The following is a 23,149-nucleotide window of genomic DNA, read 5'->3' on the forward strand; positions in this document are numbered from 1 at the left end:
GGCAGACTGCCAAATCTGCTAATTGGACAAACTGGACTTCAGTTTGCTTCTGACTTTACTGATAAACATTCTGGTGGAGTGTTCCATAAATACCCAAAAGAATCCAAAACAAAAATGGACTTTCAGAAAACATCCAATTATTTTCGAAGTATAGAAGTGACCAGTTCAGAAAGAATCTGTCTTCTCTCTACTTCAAAATATACCAAGGCTGAGAACATGGGTAACTGAAAACTGAATACCAAAAAAAATTTCTTGCTGTAAAAAGGCATATAGTAATTTTCCTCTCCTTCTGTGCACTGCTTTGTATTGTGGCTCACGGGGCTTAGAAGGTTTATGTCCCTCAGTGATATTGTTTTACATATTATTCAGGGCATGAAAAATATTTACACTGTTAATTTGATGCATTTGTATAACACTAATTGATTAACAAAATGGAACAATCAAAGGTTCATTTTCCAGCGAAGTAATTTAATGGTTTCAAATAATAAGTTGGTTAATCATAGGTAAGTATGGTGTCAGTCATCTCTTTCAAGCAATTGTAGAACAAAAGATGAAGTTAAGTTGAAAAATAGGTCCTTTGCTGTCAACTGAATCATAAGATTTTAGGCAACATTTACAAGCTATCTATTTGAGTATCACTCTTTCTGACTGGCAATGGGCTTCATTACCCTTGTTGAAGGAATTAACATACCTATGAGAAGACACAGAGTGCTGGAGTAACTCAGCGGGTCAAGTAGCATCTCAGGAGAACATGGGTAGGCTCCCATTCCCAATCTGACCTTTCTGTCCTGGGCCCCCTCCATTGTCAGAGTGAGGCCCAGCGCAAATTGGAGGAACAGCACCTCATATTTCGCTTGGGTAGTTTACACCCCCGAGGTATGAACATTGACTTCTCTAACTTCAGACAGCCTTTGCTTTCTTTCTCCATCCTCTTCCCAGTTCTCCCACCAATCTTACTGTCTCCTACTACATTCTATCTTTCTCCTGCCCCCTTCCCTGACATCAGTCTGAAGAAGGATCTCGACCCGAAACGTCACCCATTCCTTCTCTCTAGAGATGCTGCCTCACCCTTTGAATTACTCCAGCATTTTGTGTCTACCTTTGATTTAAACCAGCATCTGCAGTTCTTCCTTACACATGGATAGGCGATGTTTCTGGTTGCGAATCTGGAGGAACTATATTGTTTCGTAATAGTATATTAAGGGATATGATAAACATTAAAAATGTGACCAGATTACATGAACAGTTAACTTGCATGATATATAATTGCAGTGGGCAAAGCTATTTGATCTCCAAGCTCTCTAAACACCAATCCTCCAAGATTCTTCTATAATGTATTTAAAACAGAGAACTTTGGAAAAACTCAGCTATTCAGGAAGATGAAACACGGTGAAGAGAGGCATTTGTTTCACATATATCTTCATTGAACATATAGAAATGTCCCCATAATGCATTTTGAAGCTAGCATGATGAAAGTGTAAATGTTTCACTTTTATACTGTGCTTGTACCATTCACCATATACATACTCAGAGGAATGTAGGATTCTTCCCTGCGTATTGGAATAGATGGGTTACCTGATTTAATTACTGTGATTGCCTTTAACACAATAGGCAATACAATAATAAATTAACACAATAATAAATCTTTTATAAAGGACAAAATATATTTATTGTCACATACACCAATTGGTGCAGTGAAATTTGAGTTACCATGCAGCACACAGATAACATAAACACAACACTATAGAATTTAACATTAAACATAAAAAACACCCCCCCCACAGCAGAATCAACGTTCCCACGGTGAGGGAAGGCAACAAACTTCAGTCCTCTTCCTCTTGTTCACCCGTGGTCGGAGCCTATTGAGGCCTCCGCAGTCGCCGCAATGGTGGCCCGATGTTTCAGGCCCTCTCGCCGGGAAGATGGAACTCCGGCGTCGGAAGAACACGGTCAGCGGCCTGGAGTTCTGAATCAGCCGCTTCCTACCGGAGACCACGGCTCCCGAAGTCCACAGGCCAAGCTGAGCGGAGCTCCAACATAGGCGATCCTCGGCGAAAGATCCCAAGCTCTGCGATGTTAAAGTCAGCACTGCCCGTGGCTGGAAGCTCTGCAGACCACAGCTATACGGTGTTTAAGTTGGCAGTCCCAGCACTCCGGAGCTCCAACACGGCGACACCGGTAAGGCATCGCCTGCTCTGCGATGGTACTTCAGTGCTGCGCCGCTGCTGAAGCTGAAGCTTTGGCCAGCCTCCAGCAGGTAAGGCCGCGCCAATCTAGATGGTAGGCTGCGGAGAGGAGGCAAAGAAGCGGCTCGGAGGAAAGACGTATCCTCAACAAGGTAGTGACTGAGAAAAACAGTTTCCCCTACCCCCCACCCCCACATAAAAAGACTAAACGACCTCCAAAACAAAACTTTTTGACAGACTAAAAATTTAAAAAAGGATGAAAGGACGAGGCTGCAGACGAGGCTGCCACACTCGATGGCGCCACCACTCGTGATCAGATTTCTGTTGGCTGCATTATCCACCTTACTTGGTAGTTTATCCTCCCGACTGGACTACTGCAACTTACTTCTCCTTGGCATCAGCTCCACCTACATCAACCGACTCCAACTGGTCCAGAACGCAGCCGCCCGACTCATCACCCACACCAAATCCTAGCATCACATCACTCCAGTCCTCAAACAACTTCATTGGCTTCCCATCTCCCACCGGATCAACTACAAAATCCTGATCAAAATGCATTTCGTTGTCTCTGTACTGTACACTGACAATGACAATTAAAATTGAATCTGAATCTGAAATTGAATCTGAATCCTCACCTACAAAGCCCTCCACCATCTGGCCCCCCCATATCTCACTGACCTCCTCTCCCCCTACCAACCCTCACGGTCCCTCAGATCCACATCAGCCGGCCTCCTCTCCATCCACAAGTCCAACCTCCGCAGTTTTGGGGACAGAGCCTTCTCCAGGGCAGCTCCCAGGCTCTGGAACTCTCTCCCCCAACTGATCCGCAATTCCGTGTCCCTCACCATCTTCCAGTCCCGCCTCAAGACCCATCTCTTCACCTCTGCCTATCCTTAGCCCCACGTCCCCCTCCCTTTTCATCTGTGCATTAATTGCCTCATATTGTGTTTTGTATTGAATTCTGTCTTTACTTTGTGTACTAGTCATGTCTCTACTATTTATTTCATTCCCCTTACATGTTTTTCCTCTACCTGCTAAATTTTTGTAAGGTGTCCTTGAGACTCTTGAAAGGCGCCCATAAATAAAATGTATTATTATTATTATTATTATACTGACATTTATCATGAGAATGAAACATTACATTCAAGCAATGTAATGATTGGCTTCACATATATTTATACAAGGAACTTTTTAAAGCACTATTTTCATAAGAAAGAACTTATTGTTGAACATAAAATAACTTCATCAAGAACTATTGACTAGATATTGGTATTTGGGAAGAGAAACTAAAAATAATATGGCAGCTTCTATGATATGAAGTGTACAATCTGCAATGCCAATTTCGCTTCCTGGCTACATGATAAAAATATACCCTATTATATCAATACAAGAATCAATACTTATCTGTTGAGAATAACAAAGAAGAAATACTAGAATTTCTATGTTTATAAAATGCCTTCATAGAATGCATACTACTCAGTTTCTGTCTTACCTGCTGAAGCAGTCCAACAAAAAGATGAATTAAAAAAAACTGGAATACAGGAGAAAGTTTTTAAATATTTTCAAATTACTACATTATCTTTTAATGAACAAAATAAATACATTTGAAAATACTGGTAATATTGTACCCATTCAGCTCACCAATCTTACTGCTTTTCACAAACACACAATTCAATAATTAACTGTCTTACTGATTGTTAAAAAAAATCATTTTAAAAAATAACTCTATAATGTGATTTATTGTAAAATTAAACAGGGTACTTCGGCCCTTCGAGCCCTTTGTCCAGTTACATCGCATCCACAAAAAGCAGATTTTTTTTAAATTTAGCTCATAACTAGTCAGCAATTCTTTTCTTTATCACCAGAAAACTGCTGGAAAATGTTTTTACAATGTTAGTGGTAACTAATTCACCTGTAACCTGCACATCAATGCTCAGTCTGGGTTTCATCAAGACAATTCAGTTCCAGATCTTTCGACAGAATTGGTCAAAACATGAACCGAAAGCAATTCCAAACATGAAATAAAAATAACTGCACTTGGTATCCATGCAACATGTGATTGATTGTGACATCAAGTATCCCTGATAAAAATGAAGCCAGTAAGCATCAAGGGTAAACCACTTAGCAGCCTAAACATAAGAAGCTCAATGTTATGGGTGCTGGAGGTAAACATCTCATCCTCAGCTGCATAAGTTTCCAACAGCAGCCTTAGGCCCAGTCATCTTCAACTTTATCAACACATTTCTTTTGATTAATAAGGCCAGAAGCACTCCATTCAGATTGCACAGTTCAGTTCCATTCCAAACTCCTGAGATAATAAGCAAAAAAACATTTGAGGAACTCGGCGCAGAGGGAATTGGAGAGGTGACATTTTGGGTTAGGACCCTTCTTTAGACTCCTCACATAATAAGTCAGGCTTAAACTGAAAAGGGATAACCCTTGCCCCACATGTTGCCTTCAAGGTAGCTGAGGTGGACAGAGGGCAGTCATGGTGGTGCAGCGATAGAGTTGCTGCCTTACAGCGAATGCAATACCGGAGACCCGGGTTCAATCCCGATTACGGGTGCTCTCTATACGGAGTTTGTATGTTCTCTCCTTGACCTGTGTGGGGTTTTTTTCTGAGATCTTCGGTTTCCTCCCACATTCCTAAGATGTACAGGTTTGTAGGTTAATTGGCTTGGTAAATGTAAAAATTGTCCCTAGTGGGTGTTGGATAGTGTTAATGTGCGAAGATCACTGGTCGGCGCGGACCTGGTGGGCCAAAGGTCCTGTTTCCATGCTGTATCTCTAAACTAAAATAAAAACTAAAGGAAAGGAACGCTGTTGGTGAGTGGGCTGGGGGCTCACCTCCTGTGCCCCGAGGCATGGAGGCTGAACGGTGTCCAAGTGAGGCGAGGGATAATGTGTTTGCTGGATGATGTGCTTGGATTGTTGAGTTGGTGGAGTAGGCCGCTAGAGGAGAACTGGGCTCCTACAGCAACATGGGGCTCATTTAGAATGGGTGTCGCTTCAAGTGCCCGAGACGCTGCCTGCAGTGGCTTGGAGCAGCGTTGGAAGACATCGACAAAATTATCTGGCTTGGCTGACCCCACAACTCCAACCCAGTGCTGCACCCGAGCAAAGGGCCTTTATGGTCAAGTTTGGACTCAGTTTTGTTCAGTTCAGTTTATTGTCAAGTATACCGAGGTACAGTGAAAAGCTTTTGTTGTGTGCTAACCAGTCAGCGGAAAGATAATACATGATTACAATTGAGCCATTCACAGAGTACAGATACATGATAAGGGGATAATGTTTAGAGCAAGATAAAACCAGTAAAGTCTGATCAAAGATAGTCCGAGGGTCACCAATGTGGTTGATGGGATAGTTCATTACTTCTTCTTATCGAGTCCGCACACAAGATGAGAAGTTGTTCAGCCAGAGCTGAACACACTTCTCGGCATCTGCACACAATGGTGTCTGTCTTGTCACTTCTTGTGCGTGGTGGTGGAAAGATTGGTGGAAACAGGGCCGTGACGTGAACGCTCTTTCCTTGACCCCAGTTCACGACTACTCTAGTTGCAGTAAGATGGTTCAGTTACCTGATAATAGCTTGGAAGAAACTGTCCCTGAATCTGGTGGTGTGCATTTTCACACTTCTATTCTATATCTGAGAGGGGAGAAGTGGGATTTGCCAGGTTTCGACTGGTCCTTGACTATGCTGCTGGCCTTGCTGAGGCAGCGTGAGGTATAAATTGAGTCAATGGAAGGGAGGTTGGTTTGTGTTTAAGAAGGAACTGCAGATGCTGGAGAATCGAAGGTTACACAAAAAAGCTGGAGAAACTCAGCGGGTGCAGCAGCATCTATGGAGCGAAGGAAATAGGCAACGTTTCGGGCCGAAACCCTTCTTCAGACTGATCGGGGGCGGGGGTGGGCGGGGACAAGAAAGTAAAAAGGAGGAGGAGCCCGAAGGCTGGGGGATGGGAGGAGACAGCAGGGGGACTGAGGAAGGGGAGGAGACAGCAAGGACTAACAAAATTGGGAGAATTCGATGTTCATGCCCCCAGGATGCAGACTCCCCAAACGGAATATGAGGTGCTGTTCCTCCAATTTCCGGTGCTGCTCGCTGTGGTCATGGAGGAGACCCAGGACAGAGAGGTCGGAGACGGAGTGGGAGGGTGAGTTGGTTTGTGTGATGGTCTCGCCTGCGTCCACAATTCAGTGCATTGAACTTAAAGGGTAACAAAATAGCGCCGGAAACAAGGCGACTCCTGGGTGTTGCCACTGTAATCTACTATTCTTATACTATATTCATACTTGAGTATAATTATGTCCATATAATGTAAGATTTTAACTGAACTGTATGCAAAAAATGAATTTCACTGTACCAATGTACATGCGACAACAAAGAAAAATGGAACCATTAATGAGTGCAGGTCAATGTCCATTTTTAACACTCCAAGTACTCACCCATCTTTGTCTGTCTGTCTATTTTACTAAAACTCATCCCTTTGTTCTTGTGTCTGTGTGGGCCAGGGTTGTGCCAGATTTCTGTCAATCTCCTTAATTCCTATCTTCTTCCCAATGCTAGGCCACAGCCTTCCAATTTTCACACATGCTACTGACATTTTTCCCGCGGAAGCGATATCTTCCCGTCGCATTTCAACCTATATTTCCCAAGTTACTAATCTTTTAAAAACAATTAAAAAAAATTAAAGTTCTTCAAGCTCACCCATTTTTAAGAAAAAAATTCAGACTGACTTCACAATCCTCTCACATACTCCAGGCGCGGGGGCACTCCAACCCGCTTGGCCTCACTGGGATCCCTTGCCCTCTACCTCTCTACCTCCCTCTCTCTAACACCCTCCCCCTCTATGCCCCTTTCCCTCTCTACACCCCTCACCTCCCTCCCCCCTCCTCCTCCTTCTCTACCCAGCACTCCAACCCGCTCAGCTCCGCTGGGGCCCGTTTGGCCCCGCACACTCAGCTCGGCTCCACTCAGACCCACTCGGCTCAGACCCGCTAAGCCCAGCTCCATCGGCTCCGCTCGAAGAGGTGAGGGAGGGATTGGGGGAGTGGAAGAGAGGAAAGAAATCCTGGGGAGTTGAGGAGGGAGTGTGGAGGGATTGAGGGAGAGTGGGAAGGGAGAGTTGTTCAAACGTCTACACTCCCTTTCATGACCCCTCCCTCTCTAGCTTCCCTCCCCCTCTCTACTCCCTCCCTCTCTACCCTCCCTCCCTAACCTCCCTCCCTAACCTCCCTCCCCTCTACTTCCCTCCCCGACTCCACCTCCGTCTCTCATGAAAGGAAGTGAATGAAAGCGTTACTTGAAATGAAATAAATCAACGTTCAAATCCTGGGTTGCAAGCTGCCCAAGAGAAGTAAAATATACTGTTTCTCCAATTTGCCATTCTCCTACGGGCCAAAAGTGATGTAAATGTAATGATATCAGACTGGGTTGTATTTAAACCCAAGGTTTTATCTGCTACACCAAATACAGCTACAAGCGGGCAAGGTCTCACTGTCATTCCAAGGACTTCACTGATGGTTTTAAAAACCACTGCCCAGTAGTTACCAAGTTTGGGCAAGACCAGAATGCATGAGCTAGATTGGCTGGAGAGAAGGAGCACCTGTCACAACCAGCGTCTGCCCCCGGATATGTCAGCAAGCCTGGCTTTGCTTAAATGAACCCTGTATGAAACTTTGAACTGTATGCCCCAATCTAGCACATGATGGGAAAGCATTCGCTTTTTTTGGAGGTTTAGTTTATAGCCAGAGAAAGTTCCAAACTGATCCAACAAGGACACAATTGCAGGGCCACTGGCTGTAGGATCGCTCACATAAAGAAGGAGGTCGTCGGCAAAATAGAGACACACAATGTTCCATGTTTCCTCTCCTAATGCCCTGGAATAATGTGGTGGACCGAAGTGCAATAGAAAGAGGCTCAATTGCAATCGCAAAAAGAAGCGGAGACAAAGGACAGCCTTAATGAGTGCCACGTGTTAATGGAAAATAATTAGATCGCAAATAATTTGTCTGTATACATGCTAAAGGTGAATGATATAATAACTTAATCCAGGCTACAATTATTTTGCCGAATCCAAATCTCTCCAAGATGCTGATCAAATATGGCCACTCCACTTGATCAAATGCCTTCTCCGTGTCCAAAGAGATAACAACCTCTGGGCGCAGAGGAGCACTGGGCAAATAGACCACACTGGTGGATATTAGGAAAGGAATGACAATTTTTAATGAAACCTGTTTGATCTTCTGAGATTATTTTGGGAAGTTGGCATTCTAAACAGCAAGCCAGCTCTTTAGCCAACATTTTGGCCTCTCCCTCCCTCCCCTTTCCCCTACCCTCAGTCACTCCCTCCATAACCACATTCCTTCCCTACCCTCTATCTCCCTGCTCCCCCACTCCTCACCTTCCCCCTATATCACATCCCCACTCTCCATCCTGACCCCCACTTTCCCCTCCTTCCCCCCTTCCTCTCCCCCAATCCCCCCTCCTCCCCCACTCACCTCCCCCTCTTTCCCCTCCCTCTCCTCTCCCTACCCCCTCTCTCCCTCTTTCCCCCTGCTATCCCACTCCTCACCTCTCCCCTATCCCATCCCGCCCCTCACAATGAAAATCGCAATGGTTTTTTTTAATGGATTTCTCAATGAAAATCGCGTTTTTTCTTAACACCATGTTAACCTAAACACCATGTTAACTGTTAATGAAAACAGAAGAATTTGATTAATAGGTTTTTTGCTAGAATAAAATCAATGTCGATGAAAATCGCGATTTAAGAAAAAATTAGATTCAGGATTCCATTGTGACGTCAAACGCGGCTAACTGGCAGGGCAAGTGGAAAAGTGTTTTTTGTAAAGTTTAAAATGTCAACGGGAACAAAACTTGACTTATGCACACCCCAGGACAAAGGCGAGTAAGATAAGCCAAAAATTGTAGCGCTATCGTGTACCATTTTGGCGGAGTTTCCAGAACACATGCACATACAAACAATCAAACAAACAAGATGAGAGCTTTAGTAATATACTAGACCAGGTGGGACCCATTGTGAAGTCATAGCTGCAGAGGTAATTTTTTTTTTTTTTAATTTAAAGATGTGAAATAACTTGTGAAATATAACATCAATCTGAAAGAAACTTGACACAAACCACCACAGGACAATTGTGAGTAAGGTGTTGCAAAAATTCTAGCGCTATCATATATTGTATTGGCATAGTTCCGGGATCACATACATATGTGTGCACAGATAGATAGATAGAAACAAACAAGATGATAGTTTTAGTAATATACTAGACCAAGTGGAACCCGTTAGATCCCTGTCACACGGGAAGCCTGGTCCCCCAACGCAATCCATTCACCCAAGGCAATAGTCGACCACTCACCCATAGCCCCCACGGGAGGCCTGGTCCCCCAACGTAACCCTTTCCCCAACGTAAGACCACCATTCGCCCATTCCCCCAACACAACCTGTTCCCCCAATGCTATATTCCACCACTCACCCATACCCCCCAACTGTGCAGGTTGGCTAATTTTTAACGCAAAATTTGACCACTCACCCAGAGCCCCCACGGGAGGCCTGGTCCCCCAACATAACCCATTCCTCAACATAAGATTGCATCACTCACCGGTCCCCCAAAGTAACCCGTTCCCCCAACATAATCCGTTCCCCCAATGCAATATTCCACCACTCATACTTAGCTCCCAACTGTGCAGGTCGGCTCATATTTTCATCCTCCCTCATATAAACCTTTTAAAAAAGCAATTAATGTGATGTAGGTGCAACTGACAAGGCATTTAAACTTTGTTGTGGCTTTGCAATCACATATTTGCTGGGTTAGGCTGGCCGATTCTTACCCTGAAGGACTGAGGGTCCTGGGATAACAACATTGTAGCTTTGATTTGCAGTTTATGTAAAAGAGATCCCATTGTGACATCATAGTTGCTAGCTTCCAGCATCTGCCACTGCAGTGCTTCCTACTCAAACAGGATTTTGTAAAGTTTTAAATGTGAAATAACTTGTAAAATATAACATCAATCTGAACAAAACTTGACACAAACCAAGATGGATGGATGGATGGATGATGGATGGATAGATAATTAGTTAATAGGAGAAGTTGGGCAAATGGATAATTTTTCTTTGGAACACCAAAGGTTGAGGGGAGACATGATGGAAGTAACACTTTCGAAAGGCATAGATAGGGTAGGTAATCAGAATGTTATTGCCAGGGTGAAAACATCAAATACCAGGGCATAGCTTTAAGGGGAAAGGGACAACATTTAAAGGAGATGTGCAGGGCAAGTTTTTACACATGTCAGGAATGTATTGCCAGGAATGTATTGCCACGGGTGGTCGTAAAAGCAGATACGATGGTGGTATATAGGATTATCTCAGATAGATATGCTGATATGCACAGAATGAAGGATAAGGATCATGTGTAAGCAGATGAGATTAGTTTATCTTGACATCATGTCTGCACAGGTGCTGTGGCTTGAAGAGTCTGTTCCCGTACTGTACTTGTTCTATCCCAAATGCTCCTCCTCCACTTTTACAATTATGATCAGGGATTCCAAGAAGTCAATGGGAATATTGCAATTCATCAAGAAGATTTTGAGCACATCCTTGAATCTTTTCTTCTGTCCAACTGGTGATTTCTTCCAGTGACAATACACAAGAGTTAGGTATTGGGCAAGTGAACAACGTGATCTGCCCAAAAGAGCCAACTAAGCGTAACCATTACAACAATCAATCAGCTGAAGGAACACATTTGGTTGAACAGCATCTGTTGGGGGGGGGGGGGGGGGGGGGGGGAGGGATGGGAGACTTTTTGAGTCAAAACCTTGCATCAGGACTGACATTGGAGAGGGGAGACGGCCTGTATGAAGAAAGGGAAAATAGTGAGATACATAGGTGAGATAGGAGCCAAAGGTGATTGGTAGACAGAGGTGTAGCAGGTTGTCAGGTAAGAGAGAGATGGGGTAGTGTTGGGAGAGAGGGGTAAGGCATGATACCTGGAGGTAGCCAAAAAATAAAAGAGGCTGATGGAGCTAGGAAGTGGAGAGGTGGGATCAGATGGAGACAGCTACTGATGGGTGATAAATAGGAGCACAAAATCTACCAGCGCATGAATCTGATGTGAGGAAGGGAACGACTACAATAAATGTGAATTTCAGATGAAATCAGAACCAGATGGTAGGTGTGGTGGGGGAGGGAGTGGAGGAGAGAATATGTGCACAGTGGGTGGAGAACAAGGAGGGGGAGAGGGACAAGGTAGGAGATGGGGTCTGGAGGGGGGAGTGGGACAAATATGGGAGGATCGCAAGGAGAGAGAATAGGCAGAGTGGAAGAAACACACCAGTTTCATGCCACCATGCTGTAGATACCCAGGTGGAATATGAGGTGTTATTCTTCTAGTTTGCACTGGGCCTCACCCTGACAGTGAAGAAGACCGAGAACAGACAGGTTAGGATGGTGTGGGAATGGGAAGAGGTTTTGAAGTCATGCACTAGAATATTCCAATGCTTCTCATAAAACCCAGAGAATTAGAATTATAGAATTGTTACACCACAGGAGATTATTCCACCCTTCAAGTTGATCTACAGCAATGCTGATAGTCCAATTACATTCCTCTTTCCATAACTAAATCCGTCATTGTAACTTAATTGACATTGAATGAAAATAATTACAGCACAAAGCAAGCAGTCAGTTCACCTTTCATTTCCCAATGCTTAATATACCAGTGAATGGACTATGCAACACTCAAGTTGTCGCACAATAACCAGTGGAAGTAACACTAAAATATTTAAATGAGAATCTTATATAGAAGTGCAAGATCAGCTTGTTTCTGTGAGCATGACTAAAGAATGGTTGATTACTTGGCATAAAATCAAGTGTTTCCCAAAATTATTTCATATTTGTGGCATGCGATAAGAGTTGATTGTGAAATCAAGTGTATCTTTATGATTGATAAGGTAAAATTGTAAAATTAAAGGGAGTTTCCCTACAGACTGTTTACACTGTAATTGTAACTTGTTTACACCGAATTGCAGTTGTTCACTGTACATCAGCTTAAAAAAACCTTACATCTTATCTACCCACCTTCACAGCAACATGTGGAACACAATGCTAGAGGCCTCAAGAAAAAAATGTCTACATTTGATGTTCCAGAGTAATGCATTCAACCGCTTACCATTTCAAATAGGCGTCGCAGAAGGAAACGTATGCGTATTCTTGCGGATCTTGGGAAATTCATTTGATAACAGAGTGTTGGAGCAAACAAAAAATAGTAAATATCTAAAAAGAAAATTCACAAAAAATGTAATTTCATTGATTAGTGATAACAATTAAAGATGTCCTAAAATTAGGTGTAGTTTACCTTCCTAGGAATACTAGCACTGCATGAAAAATTGAGAAACATACAATTAATAGCATCAATTTCAAGTGTGATTTAAATCTGCCAATACTATATTAAGAAGATTCTTTGTTTCCAATTTTAATTAAGGCATTAACTCAAATCCTAGCATAAAAAATTGCAACAACTATTTTGTGCAAGGTGAAAGACCAAAAAGAACATGTGCCAAACTAGCTAGAAGAACAATAATTGCTCTGCAGTTACTTCTTATGTGATTAGTTTTTATCGCACATTTGTAACAAGAAGGAAAAGTAGGATGGAGTTAAAACTTAAGGCTTCCTCAGATGGGTGAAGTCATATATTGAGTGGTAATAATTTTGTACTCTGACTGACAGGAATTGTTAATTTAAATGTTATTACTTCAAATACAAGGTTTTGACGTACGCCATGGAATCCTCCAGAATTGTGAACTGGCTACACTCAGACTAGGGAAGCAACACTGCTCACACGCCCATGTCCAGCCTTCCATTACAGACATATTTCATATCTATTTGGGAAGTTTTCCAGGTGGACAGAGAACAAGTTTCATCAAGAGGTTCAAAGATTCCAGATCTCCACTTTGAAAATAATCCCTTCTTAGAAAATATGACTGGAACTGTTCTCACTGAGCACAGTACGTTGAACATATCAGAAGAATGCTTTTTAAAAAATTGCAGATTAGGCTTCAAAATGAAGAGGCAATTCTATTATCTTATTCTTGACTGTGCTATTTTTATTATACCATTGAAAAACAACTTTTTAAAACTCTAAAAGAAAATTTAAATCAATATAAATTGAAAATGGGGTTGTAAATGAATTAAATAATTCCTCTCCTTTTCGATAATAACAAGTTAAATAATTACATTACATTACATGCTTCAAAAAAGAACACAGTTAAAATCTATACCTTTTACTGTCAGGTTGTCTGGATAAGTAATTACTTCATCAAGGTTGGTCCTATTACCATTACGTTCTCTATTTTCAAATACACATGATGTAATACCTGTAAAAATATTTGATGTATTAAAATGACAAAAAAAAAGAAATAATGTATAAAACGACCTCAGATTATTTAAATGTGAGGATACCTGGCTGTTTCATGGCTGACTTTAGACCTAAAGGAGCCCATTCTTCACGAAGCCACCTATTCACCTCATGATACGAGTACAACTTCATGAAAATGATGCTGTGCAATGTTAATACCATTGCTGATCCAACTGCATGCATAAATAATTAAAAAGGGAGAAAGGAAAACAGTGATATAATTCTTCAGACTGATCGGGGGCGGGGACAAGAAAGGAAACTCAAAAAGGAGGAGGAGCCCGAAGGCTGGGGGATGGGAGGAGACAGCAGGGGGACTGAGGAAGGGGAGGAGACAGCAAGGACTAACAAAATTGGGAGAATTTGATGTTCATGCCCCCAGGATGCAGACTCCCCAAACGGAATATGAGGTGCTGTTCCTCCAATTTCCGGTGCTGCTCGCTGTGGCCATGGAGGAGACCCAGGACAGAGAGGTCGGAGACGGAGTGGGAGGGGGAGTTGAAGTGCTGAGCCACCAGGAGGTCAGCTTGGTTATTGCGGACCGAGCGGAGGTGTTCGGCGAAACGATCGCCCAACCTGCGCTTGGTCTCACCGATATAGATCTGCTGACATCTAGAGCAGCGGATGCAATAGATGAGGTTGGAGGAGATGCAGGTAAACCTCTGTCGCACCTGGAACGATTGCTTGGGTCCTTGAACGGAGTCGAGGGGGGAGGTAAAGGGACAAGTGTTGCATCTCTTGCGGTTGAAAGGGAAAGTGCCCGGGGAGGGGGTGGTACGAGAGGGAAGGGAAGAATTGACAAAGGAGTTATGGAGGGAGCGGTCTTTGCGGAAGGCAGATATGGGGGGAGATGGGAAGATGTGGCGAGTGGTGGGGTCACGTTGGAGGTGGCGAAACTGACGGAGGATTACTTTTTGTATGTGACGGCTGGTGGGGTGAAAGGTGAGGACTAGGGGGACTCTGCCCTTGTTGCGAGTGGGGGGGATGGGGAGAGAGAGCAGTGTTGCGGGGTATGGAAGAGACCCTGGTGCGAGCCTCATCTATGGTGGAGGAGGGGAACCCCAGTTCCCTGAATAATGAGGACATTTCAGATGTCCTGGTGTGGAACACCTCATCCGTGGAGCAGATGCGGCGTAGACGGAGGAATTGGGAGTAGGGGATGGAGTCCTTGCAGGAAGCAGGGTGGGAAGAAGTGTAGTCCAGATAGCTATTAGCTGTGAGGAGGATGCTAGGAGACTGCAAGGCGACTTGGATAGGCTGGGTGAGTGGGCAGATGCATGGCAGATGCAGTATAATGTGGATAAATGTGAGCTTATCCACCTTGATGGCAAAAACAGGAAAGTAGACTATTATCTGAATGGTGGCCGATTAGGAAAAGGAGAGATGCAACGAGACCTGGGTGTCATGGTATACCAGTCATTGAAAGTAGGCATGCAGGTGCAGCAGGCAGTGAAGAAAGCGAATGGTATGTTAGCATTCATAACAAAAGGATTTGAGTATAGGAGCAGGGAGGTTCTACTGCAGTTGTACAGGGTCTTGGTGAGACCACACCTGGAGTATTGCGTACAGTTTTGGTCTGCCTAATCTGAGGAAAGACATTCTTGCCGTAGAGGGAGTACAGAGAAGGTTCACCAGACTGATTACTGGGATGTGAGGACTTTCATATGAAGAAAGACTGGATAGACTCGGCTTGTACTTGCTAAAATTTAGAAGATTGAGGGGGGATCTTATAGAAACTTACAAAATTCTTAAGGGTTTGGACAGGCTAGATGCAGGAAGATTGTTCCCGATGTTGTGGAAGTCCAGAACAAGGGGTCACAGTTTAAGGATAAGGGGAAAATCTTTTAGGACCGAGATGAGAAAAACATTTTTCACACAGAGAGTGGTGAATCTCTGGAATTCTCTGCCACAGAAGGTAGTTGAGGCCAGTTCATTGGCTATATTTTGTCAATGGCTACAAAATATGTAAAATTTAATTAAAAAAATGAGAAATAAATGAAAGGGAAAACAAGCAAGAGAATGAAATAAGACATAGAAAATAAGCAAGAAAAAGAAATGAGGAAGAGAGAGAAAACAAGCAAGGAGAAGAAATGAGAGATAGATAGAGCTAACAAGTGAGAGAAAAAGCGGTAAGGAATGAAATGCAAACTTGAAATCCTAGAAACCACGGTATAAAATTTAAAAGACAAAAAACAGAATTTCTAACCTGCAGTAGACGTTGTCAACACTTTAAGCACAAATAGCGGAATAAACAGAATTGCTCCAAGATTGATCATCTGCATAGTGTATCCCATTTTTTCACTGATTGAAAGCTGCGGTACATAAACAAAACTGCTAAGTTTGACCACATTTTTAACTTTTCCAAATCTTCTAACTGTAGTTAGTTCCAAATAAATGATTGTAAACTGGAAAGAAATAATCATCTAAAGAAACATATCAATGTATGCAGATAAAAATCTCTCAATACATTAGATATATACTGATAGAAAAGTCATGCAATCACTATGTCTTTACCCATGGGGTAATGGTAATCCAGTTAAAATTTATAGAATAATACTATGAGTACAAATAAGTTGGTTATTTTTGAAAATTGTATAATTGCTAATTTGAAATTAAGTTTTCAATTACATTTCCAATGCAAAGTCATCTGTTGAATTACTTCAGTGCACTAGCAATAAAGCCAAAACGATCAAAAGCCTCCAGAAGCAATCTTTTACCATCACTCTTTGTTTCCTTCCGTGAAGCCAATTTTCTATCTATTCAGCTATTTCTCCTTGGATCCCATGCGATCTAACCACTCAGAGCAGCCCACCATGTGGATCTTTGTTAAATGCTTTGCTGCACTTCATATATACATCTACAGCTCTGCCCTCATCAATCTTTTTGGTCACATCTTCAAAAAACTCATATTTATGAAACATGCATGTATATCCTATCCCACAGAATACTCTTCCGTAACTTTCCAACTACAGATGTTAAGCTCATTGGCCTATAGTTCCCAGCCTTTTCCCTGCAGCCCTTCTTGAATAGAGGCACAACATTTGCCACCCTCCAGTCTTCCTGGACCTCGCTTGTGTCTAATGACAACTTATAAATTTCAGCCAGAGCTCCTGCAATTTCCTCTCGAGTATCCTCAGAAATATTTGATCCGGCCCGGGACATTTTCTAACTTCATACGTGTCAGGACCTTCAGCACCTCTTCGGCCGTAATACTGACTACTCTCGAGACACTTCGATTGACTGCCCTGAGTTCCTTAGTTCTCCTGCCTTTGTCCATGCTAAAAATAGAGATATTCTCTGAGGACCTTGTCCATCTCCTGAGGCTCCACACAAAGCTGACAACTTTGATTCTTAAGGGTTACCCATTTTCCCTTTATCCCTCTCTCTGGTTACCCGTTTTCCCTTTATGTACATAAAATCTCTTGGGATTATCCTTAATGCTATCTGCCAGAGCTATCTCCTGTCCCATTTTGCCATTCTGATTTCCTTTTTTAGTTTGCTTCTTAAGGGCCTGTCCCACCAGCATGTGATTGCATACGTCATCGCGCAACGACACTCCGGGCAGTGACGTCATCGCGCAATGCCACGCACTAGGCGTACGCCGTCAAGACGCTGCGTACGCCGTCAAGACGCTGCGTACGCCCGTCGAGACGCTGCGTACGCCCGTCGAGATGCTGCGTACGGCCTCAAACTGGCTGCGGGCCGATAGGCCGTTGTCGTGCGGAATTTTTGGACAGTGGCAGTTTTTCTGAGCCCCACGCGATGTCGGGACCAGCCCCGCACAACTCCATACGGCTCCGGCGATCGAAGTGGGACCGGCCCAGCGAGGCCGTACGGCTCAAGCGACCATGTTAGGTCGCGCTAGCCGCATGCAGTCGCATGCTGGTGGGACAGGCCCTTTAGTTCTCGAATCTCCTCCAGGGGTACACTTGATCCCAGCTGCCTGTACCTGTCCCATGCCTCCCTCTTAACCTTGCAAGAGGTAATAATGGGGCATTTGGATAGCAGTAAAAGGATTTGTCCAAGTCAGCATGGACTTGTGAAAGGAAACTCATGCTTGGCTAATCTTCTGGAATTTTTTGAGGATGCGGCAAGTAAAATGGATGAAGGGGAGCCAGTGGATGTAGTGTATCTAGACTTTCAGAAAGCCTTTGATAAGGTCTCACACGGGAGATTGGTGACTAAAATTAGAGCACATGGTATTGGGGGTAGGGTGTTGACGTGGATAGAAAATTGGTTGGCAGACAGGAAGCAAAGTGTAGGATGAACGGGTCCTTTTCAGAATGGCAGGCAGTGGCGAGTGGAGTGCCGCAAGGCTCTGTTGTGGGGCCGCAACTGTTTACCATATATATTAATGATTTGGAAGAGGGAATTAGGAACAACACTAGCAAGTTTGCGGATGACATAAAGCTGGGTGGCAGTGTGAACTGTGAAGAGGATGTTAGGAGGTTGCAGGGTGACCTGGACAGGTTGAGTGAATGGGCTGATGTGTGGCAGATGCAGTATAATATAGATAAATGTGAGGTTATCCACTTTGGTGGCAAAAACAAGGGGGCAGATTATTATCTCAATGGGATTAGGTTAGGTAAGGGGAGGTACAGCGAGACATGGGTGTCCTTGTCCTTGTCACTGAAAGTTGCCGTGAAGGTACAGGAGAATACTAATGGAATGTTGGCCTTCATAACAAGAGGATTTCAGTGTAGAAGTAGAGAGGTTCTTCTGCAGTTGTATAGGGCTCTGGTAAGACCACATGTGGAGTATTGTGTACAGTTTTGGTCTCCTAATTTGAGGAAGGGCATCCTTGTGATTGAGGCAGTGCAGCGTAGGTTCACGGGATTGAACCCTGTGATGGCAGCACTGTCATATGAAGAAAGATTGAAAAGACTAGGCTTGTATTCACTGGAGTTTAGATGGATGAGGGGGGATCTTATAGAAACATACAAAATTATAAAAAGACTGGACAAGCTACATGCAGGAAAAATGGTCCCAATGTTGGGCGAGTCCAGAACCAGGGGCCACAGTCCTAGAATAAAGGGGAGGCCATTTAAGGCTGAGGTGAGAAAAACCTTTTTCACCCAGAGAGTTGTGAATTTGTGGAATTCCCTTACACAGAGGGCAGAGAAGGCCAAATCACTGGATGGATTTAAGAGAGGGTTAGATAGAGCTCCAGAGGCTAGTGGAATCAAGGGATTATGGGGAGAAGGCAGGCACGGGTTATTGATTGGGGACGATCAGCCATGATGACAATGAATGGCGTTGTTGGCTCGAAGAGCCGAATGGCCTCCTCCTGCACTTATTTTCTATGTTTCTATTCTATATATTTATATTGATTATCAGCATAAATTATTTGGCATCTCTATTAAAATTCATTCTGTTTCAGCTTTGTAGAAAATAACACCTTTATAAAATAACGTGAAATACACCTACCGCTGACAGCGATCTTTCGATATGAAGAGCAATAAGGATAAATACACTTGACACTGAAAAAGAGAAACAGTCACACTGCTGACTTGATACAAGTTTTATATAATTGCAACTATTATTTAACTGGACTGACTGCATCACACTAACATTTAATGATGTTAATCAATTTATACTTAATCTTCCATCATTTTTAAGTGCCTTTACTAAAGAAATCCTCTTTACAACCTCTTAATTATATTTAATCTTGTTATCTCGTTAGTTCAATTGTTTTGTCGTGATATGCCTGTCATATAATCCAGATAAAAGCCTTGTTATTAATTTATTAATCAATGGAAATAATTTTTGTTATACAAGTTGTTCTGTTATAACACAATAGTTGTATTCCTAAAGATGCTCATGTTATAAGAACATTTGTTTAAATGGGGTTAGGGGCTAGACAGTTTCAGACTCATAATAGCAAAGTTATTTTTGCCAGACAAGTTTTATGAAAATAAATCTCTTTTCAATAGTTGTAATTTTATTTTTGCAACAAAAGTGTTCCCGATGTTGGGGAAGTCCAGAACCAGGGGCCACAGTTTAAGAATAAAGGGCAAGCCATTTAGAACGGAGATGAGGAAAAACATTTTCTAACAGAGGGTTGTGAATCTGTGGAATTCTCTGCCTCAGTGGAGGCCAATTCTCTGGATGCTTTCATAAGAGAGTTAGATCTTAAAGATAGTGGAGTCAGGGTATATGGGGAGAAGGCAGGAATGGGATACCGATTGTGGATGATCAGCCATGAAAGTGAATGGCGGTGCTGGCGAAGGGCTGAATGGCCTACTCCTGCACCCTATTGTCAATTGTCTAAAAGTGATTGCTTGCTAATTTCAATTGCTTCCCATGGTGAAAGTAGCAGCTGTGTTCTTAAGAGACAATGGCGTCTGATTACTGAGGGGATGCCACATGGAAATATATTTTTCCCGCCAAGACAGCATTTTTTCTGCTTTCAATTTCCAAAGTACCATTCAATTTGTTCTCTCGTTCCCAAATAAAATTGCACTGAAACCAATTAGACCTGTGGAATGCAAAAAAAATGTTCCCTAAATCATTAATTCCTAATTATTTTGTGGAAAGACATGTTATAGCAGAACTACCTGTGTTTATCCTCTAACTTTCACAATTTGAACAGGTTCTTTAGATTTTCCATAACCTTTTTCTTCAAAGAGCAGTAGAATAGATTGTTTGCATTAAGCTGCAAACCTTCATCCCTATTGAGAATTATTTGTCTCCAGCATTTATCTTTATGGCATACAACAGAACAGTACTCCAGAAGCTACCTCCTCAATGTCTTTATTCATTCTTGTATTGCAGGGAATTTGTATTTGAGGCAGGGGGCTGTGGGGGGGGGGGATGGGCCAAGAGGCATGGAGCCGGGAGAGGGAGAGGCCGAGGCTGCGTCCTAGTCCTTGCCCCGGGTTCCGTGCATCTCCCTCCCCGCGGGCCCGGAGCAGCAGCGTTGCCGCCCTCTGACCCAGCCCCAGTGCCCAGGCCCCGGGTTACCGGCACAGCCTCCCCCGCCCCCGTACCCACCGCAGCTCGGATACCGGGCCCACTGCGAACGTGCGGGACTGACGGACCTCCCCAAACTGCGCAGGCACAGGCAATGTGAACTAAACTTGTTTAATTTACATCGCAGGACAATGGTGAGTAAGGTGGGCCAAAAATTGTAGCGCTATTGTGTACCGTTTTGGCAGAGTTTCGGGAACACACATACATATATACAGACAAACGAACAAACGAATATATACTAGACCAAGTAAGACCCTTTGGGTCCCTGTCACACGGGAAGCCTGGCCCCCAAGGCAACCCGTTCCCCAACGCAATATTTCACCACTCACCCGCTCCCCCAATGCAACCCGTTTCCACAACGCAATATTCCACCACTCACCCATAGCCCCCAACTGCGCAGGCGCGGCTCATTTCCCCTGATCCCCCCAGCACTCCCTGCCCCTCCTTTTCACCCTCCCTCTTTTTAAGCTTAAAAAATCAAATTCCCTTGCCCTGCCCGTTACTATGTTTCAAATGACAGGACTCAGTGCCCTGACTTTGTAACTTTGTAACGGGCGAGAGAATTGAATTTTTTAAAGTGAGAAATTACATTTTTAACGTTCAAAATGTGAATAACGTAAAATATAGCATCAATCTTTTGGGCCCCGTTCCCCCGACACAATATCCTCCATTCTCCCAACGCAATATTCCACCACTCACCCGTTCCCCCAACGCAACCCGTTCCACCACTCACCCGTTCTCCCAACGCAACCCGTTCCCCCAATGCAATATTCCACCATAGCCCCCAACTGTGCAGGTGCAGCTCATTTGCCCTCATTCCCCATCACTCCCCCCCTCTTCACCCTCCCTCTTCTCCCCCTCTCATCCTCCCCCCGTCCCTCTCCTTTCCCCTACCTTCAGTCACTCCCTACCCTCAGTCAGTCAGTCACTCCCTCCCTCCATAATCCCTCTCCCCTCCCTACCCCCTGGACATCATTGTGGGGTGAAGCACTGCTGATGGCCAATTTATGTAAATTAGATCCCATTGTGACATCATACCCTGCTAACTGCCACTGCAAGTTCAAGTGATTTTTCTCAAAGTGGGGTTTTGTAAAGTTGAAAATATGAATAACTTGTAAAATATAACATCAATCTGAACGAAACGTGATTAAAACACACCACAGGACAATTTTGAGTAAGGTGGTCTAAAAAAAGATAGATAAATTTTCTATTATTTTTAAATGGTACGACAATTAGCATTGACTTGTATTGGACTTTGCTTTCCAAAATGTTCCCGTTTCTGTACACAATCAATGATGTTCTGTCTTTCCATATATTTTAATAGAATACCCTTCATTTTTGCTATCAACTGTTAATATTATTCACTCAAAGTTTAAACCCAAATAATTTATGTAAAAAGAATGACATCCCAATACAAATCCTGGGAAACACTACTATTTACATCAGATCACGGAACAGTACAGCACAAAAACAGGCTATTCGGCCCACAATGTTTGTGTCGAACACAGTGTCAAGCTAAACTGATCTTATCTGCGTGTACATGATCCATATCCCTCTATTCCTTGCACTTCTATGTCCTCTGAAATTCTACTATCGTATCTGCTTCCCCCACCACCACTCTCTGTATAAGAAACGTGCTCCTGCACATCTCCGTTAAACTGTCCAGTTCTCACCTTATAGCTATGCCCTCTAGTGTTGAACATTTCCACCCTGGGAAAAAGGTTGTGACTGTCCACAATCTCATGATTTTATATACTTCTATCGTCTCCCCTCAACCTCCAATTTTCCAGAGTAAACAATCCACAGTTATCTGACCTCTCCCTGCGATCTAATCCAGGAAGCATTCTGGTAAACCTCCTCTGCACCCTCTCCAAAACCTTCACATCCTTTCTGCAAACCAGAAATGCACGCAATACTCCAAATGTGGCCTAACCAAATTCTGATAGAGCTGCATCATGATTTTCTAAGTCTTATACTCAATGCCTCAGCAATGAATGCAAGCATACCATATGTCTTCTTTACCACTCTATCTACTTTTGCTTCCACCTTCAGTGAGCTATGAACTTGAAGACCCCAATGCTGTAAAGGGTATGGCCATTAATTGTATACTCTCCCCTTACATTAACCTCTCAAAGTGCAACACCTCCCACTTGCTTGGAATCTGCCATTTCTCCACCCATTTCTGCAGATGATCTATATTTTGCTGTAACTTCTGTCAGCCTTTCTGTCTGCAATTCCCCTAACATATACTACTTTTAAATATTTGTCTTAATGAATGTGTTTATTATTTTAACAGCTTGATTAAATCAACATCTGATTGGTTAACTAAAGACAATACACCCCAAGTTTTGAAACCCATCTTTCTACTTTAATCTTTTGATTCTGGTTCAATTCTGGTGAGCCTGCACTGGGTCCCTTCAGTGATAAATACATCTTTCCTAAGGCAGTGTATCAAAAAACTAAACACTATATTCCATTTCAATTGTATGAAAGAATCTCGGTCCCGACTTGGATTCCTCAACTGGAACAGGGGGAAATATCACTTAACCGTGTCTTGTTTTTTAACCTTT

The 23,149-nt window shown here is 43.2% G+C and overlaps 1 protein-coding gene across 1 annotated transcript in view; it reads right to left on the reverse strand.

The window, feature by feature from the left end:
- LOC129705196 (diacylglycerol O-acyltransferase 1-like) overlaps positions 1 to 23,149 on the reverse strand; it is an 83,405-nt gene that overhangs the window by 38,186 nt on the left and 22,070 nt on the right. The window contains exons 5-10 of the mRNA XM_055648657.1: positions 19,035 to 19,087; positions 15,814 to 15,919; positions 13,655 to 13,783; positions 13,474 to 13,569; positions 12,366 to 12,469; positions 3,679 to 3,717 (exon numbers count right to left, since the gene is read on the reverse strand). Coding sequence (XP_055504632.1) covers positions 3,679 to 3,717; positions 12,366 to 12,469; positions 13,474 to 13,569; positions 13,655 to 13,783; positions 15,814 to 15,919; positions 19,035 to 19,087 — 527 coding nt within the window. The remainder of the gene's footprint in view (positions 1 to 3,678; positions 3,718 to 12,365; positions 12,470 to 13,473; positions 13,570 to 13,654; positions 13,784 to 15,813; positions 15,920 to 19,034; positions 19,088 to 23,149) is intronic.

This window comes from Leucoraja erinacea, chromosome 17 (genome assembly GCF_028641065.1).
Source record: "Leucoraja erinacea ecotype New England chromosome 17, Leri_hhj_1, whole genome shotgun sequence".
Lineage (NCBI taxonomy): Eukaryota > Metazoa > Chordata > Chondrichthyes > Rajiformes > Rajidae > Leucoraja > Leucoraja erinaceus.